Source organism: Epinephelus fuscoguttatus, linkage group LG19 (genome assembly GCF_011397635.1).
Source record: "Epinephelus fuscoguttatus linkage group LG19, E.fuscoguttatus.final_Chr_v1".
NCBI classification, from domain to species: Eukaryota; Metazoa; Chordata; class Actinopteri; order Perciformes; family Serranidae; genus Epinephelus; species Epinephelus fuscoguttatus.
Genome location: NC_064770.1, coordinates 21,985,204 through 21,989,072, shown reverse-complemented (window position 1 = coordinate 21,989,072; position 3,869 = coordinate 21,985,204). Strand labels below are relative to the sequence as shown.

Genomic DNA, 3,869 nt, shown 5'->3' with positions numbered 1-3,869 from the left:
CTGCATTGGGAGATAGAGCCCTTTATTGCTCTTAATATGGATCTCAGGACATTAAACTTCGCAACTGTGAGTAAATAAAAACCTGCTACCCTTGGATACTGTTGCTATTGGGAAATAATGTCTTCATGTGCTGTATGAGCTTCCCCTAAATCCAGCGCCCCCTCTGGAGAACTGCTGCTCTGCAGGCGGACTGCAATTACTGAGTATTTCTGAGAAAATACACAGCTCAGACTGAACCATTACCTCATACTTGAGGCTCAAGTGGAACTTCTACAAAAAAGGACATATAATCAAATATATAACTCTGCAGCTGATTCCCTAATTCTGACAAAAAGAGAGATGATATTATTTAAAGTGTTTATAAGACACTAAAAGGACAAATACTAGGTTACCAAAGGTAAATAAGTATTGCTTGGAACTCCTCCTTAACTTCATTTTGGAGGAACAGCAGGGGGAGGGCACTTCTCATAGCAGGAATCCTTTAAAAAAAATAAATAATGCTTCCTGTCAACCTGCCAAGAGAGAGAGAGGCTTTACTGGAAAGGCGGAGGCGGAGGCGGAGTCTGCGCGCTACATAATGACTGCTCTCCGTCTCCTGCTTCATAAGTAACTCACAGCTCAGCGGGGACACAAACAGACCCCTACACACCGAGAAAAACTACTTCACAAGTTTGAAGTTTGTTGCCAAAGAACTTCAGAAACATTTGTATCAGCCTGACAGCCGCTGAACAACTGTGAAGGGACATCTATCCAGCCAGTGCGCATTTGGATTTATTTTAAAAGAGCGCGTTTGGAGAAACATTCAAGGTGAGGATCGCTTCTTTTTTTCCCAACATATGATATTTTTAATCTGTGCATATCATCAAAAAGTGGATAAATAATGTTAAGCATCTTTATCTAAGTGATTTTTAGTGGAAGCCGGTCACGGCGTGTAAATTGCGCAATCAAGATTACGTTGTCTTTACTGGAACTGACCGAGTCCCGAGGGCAGATTACAGAGAAAAAAAAAAGTTTCCCCGAAATGGCTGGAACTTCTTTGGAAGCATTTTGGTTAAACAAGCTGTTAAAGTGATACCTTCTCTTAAACATGAGAGAGATCATGCACTTTGGGTTTTTTTTCTTGTTTCTAAATGATGAAAAAAAGCAGTTATTGCTCTCTGGTGCAGTTTCCCTATCATCACCAGGGATGTTTAAACACATGAGCTTCCACATCTGGAAAAATAGTTTCCAGCAGAGCTTGCTGCAGTGGAGAGGTATTACAGTAGACCTCAGCATGACTAAAACAGATCTGGGCTGTTACTCAGTGTTCAACTTTTAAACTGCATTTTGGGTGTCATCGTTTCCACACTGAGCTCACCATCTCCTCTCTTGTCTCCTCAGGTGTTTCATTTCCAGACGGACTGACCTCCTTGCGCCCTCACCAACAACCCTCTGAACCTCTGTTTGACCCCACCTCTTCTTCTCTTGTCTGTGTGGCGCCCAGTGCTCCCCAAGCTGCATAGAGATCGGGCAAAGCGCCATGGTAACTCACAGCAAGTTTGACTCCGCAATGAGCAGCAGCCTCTTGGACTCCAGCATGCGGCTGCCATACCGTTACAAGACTTTCACCTCCAAAACGCAGTACCAGATGGTCCTCGCCACCCTCCACAAACTCCAGGAGAGTGGCTTCTACTGGGGCGCCATCACTGGGAAGGAGGCCAACGCCATGCTGGCGGGCGAGGCAACGGGCACGTTCCTCATCAGGGACAGCTCCGACAACAGACACCTGTTCGCCCTCAGTGTCAAGACGGCGTCGGGCACCAAGAACCTGCGCATCCAGTGTGACTCTTCCTCTTTTTACCTGCAGACAGACCCTAAGAACATTCAGTCTGTCCCCCACTTTGACTGCGTCCTCAAGCTGGTCCATTTCTACATGCCTCAGAGCAAAGGGAACACGCGCAGTGGGAGTATCTACTACATTTACTCTGGAGGGGAGAAGATCCCTCTGGAGCTCATCAAACCTCTCTCCTGCAGCTTATCAACGTTGCAGCACCTGTGCAGGAAAACAGTAAATGGACATTTGGACATTTCTACTAAAAGAGACCAACTTCCTCATCCTCTTAAGGAGTTTCTCCAGGAGTATGACGCTCCTATCTAGAGGCGTTGGACTGATGCTCTTGGATGAGCAAAGACTTTAGAGTGTAATGAAGAAATTGGATGGTTTCAGCGCAGCTACATTCACTGAGGAGTAACAGTGAAGCAGAGTCACGAGAGACAAGCCCGAGATCAAGCTTGTGAAAAGGAGCAGTTCATTGTACTGACAAGACGCGTGCAGGTCTCCCAGAAAAGTGGACATCAGTCTAATAAGGTCCACATTTTCAGGAAGAGACTCTGGACTGAGGAGGATAAGAGGACTAAGAGATAAAAGAGCACTGCTGTAATCTGGTGGTATGAAAGCGAGAAACCCCGCCGTCCTCCTCTGCCTCACTGATGACATACAACTTACTGAAAACTGAAGTGAGGCTCACAGTCAGCTGTCTACAGTCTGATGACGCACAGGTTCCCTCTGCTGCTGCTGCTGCCGCCGCCGCTGCTGCTGCTAACCGAATGTGCTGCGAAGCTGTTGAGCTCACACACATCAGCCTCAGAAAATCATCCATCCATTAAAGCCGGCTTTTACAGTCAGGGCCGGCTTTTTGGCTGACCTCGGATGATAATCTTGGACGTATTAGACACATCTAGTCCAGCATCCTGGGATCTCTGACCATGCTGGAAACTCAGAGACAATGGAAACTTAGAGTACAAATGAGTGGACACTGATGGCCTTGTGGGTGCCAGGCAAAATGGGATTTTTTTTTTTTTTTGTTTTTAAATCTGAATCTTACTTTAAAAAGACCAGAAAATGTGCAAAGAATTTGTTTCTGATATTTTGTTTAAAGGAAGGGTTTATGCCAAACTTGCCTGAACTAGACAGCAGTTTGTTGGAGCACCAACATGACTGAATCCTAGAGGATCTTACTTGAGAGAACAGTACCACTGTTTGATATGTTTTCAGTGGTGAGAATATACATATACATACCAAAAGATGTGGTAGTATTTGTGGCACAGACAGGATCACCATTGCTTGCAATTGAATGTATTAAACATGGTATCTGTCTTTTCCCACTATGGAGAAGAGCCAAATTGTGTCTTATTTTCATGAGTTTACATGAGTGCAGATCTGTTTTTTTGTTTTTTTTTGTGCTGTCTTTTATAAAGATGTACTTTTTGCCAGCCAAACAACTGGCTGTGGATGCTTGAAGATATTTGTTTGACGAAGCAAGCAGACTGATACGACTTTGCACTTATTTATATTTGTATGAACATTTCATTAATTTATAATAAAAGAGCACTATTTTTCTATGAAATGAGATCTCGGTGTTTTGTCATGACTCAAGCTTCATTTCCACAGGCAGAGTAAACTGACTAATAGTGAAACACACTACACGTTATAAGCATCTTAAAGTTACATTCACTGGTTTCATGATTTCCTCTTAAATTTTTGAAGCGTCACCCTCTGCCCTGACCCCAGATGGGAAACCACTGCTCTGTGTGCCACCACATTTTCAGAGACACACTAAATTATATCTCAACATGTTATCAGTTTCTCATATCTCAAGAGCTTTAAAGCGTCTCTTTTGATGATAAGTTTCCTGGGAGACACGAGCTTAGTTTCAGCCTCAAACAAAGCAAAAATCATATCTCATAATTATTTTCTGAGCTGATAACTTCTCCCTTTAACAAAGAAGTTGAGTAGCTGCTTCAGACAAAATACACTAGAACTGTATTACACACACACACACAGGCTTCTAGAGAAGTTCTAGCTGACTCCTTTATTCTGCTGTGACTCA

The 3,869-nt window shown here is 43.7% G+C and overlaps 1 protein-coding gene across 1 annotated transcript; it reads left to right on the top strand.

Moving 5' to 3' along the window:
• Positions 1 to 598: 598 nt before the first annotated feature.
• Positions 599 to 3,389, top strand: socs3a (suppressor of cytokine signaling 3a). The gene is made up of 2 exons (XM_049561730.1): positions 599 to 807; positions 1,381 to 3,389. The coding sequence occupies exon 2, from the start codon at positions 1,520 to 1,522 to the stop codon at positions 2,135 to 2,137; it is 618 nt and encodes a 205-aa protein (XP_049417687.1). The 5' UTR covers positions 599 to 807; positions 1,381 to 1,519; the 3' UTR covers positions 2,138 to 3,389.
• Positions 3,390 to 3,869: the final 480 nt, after the last annotated feature.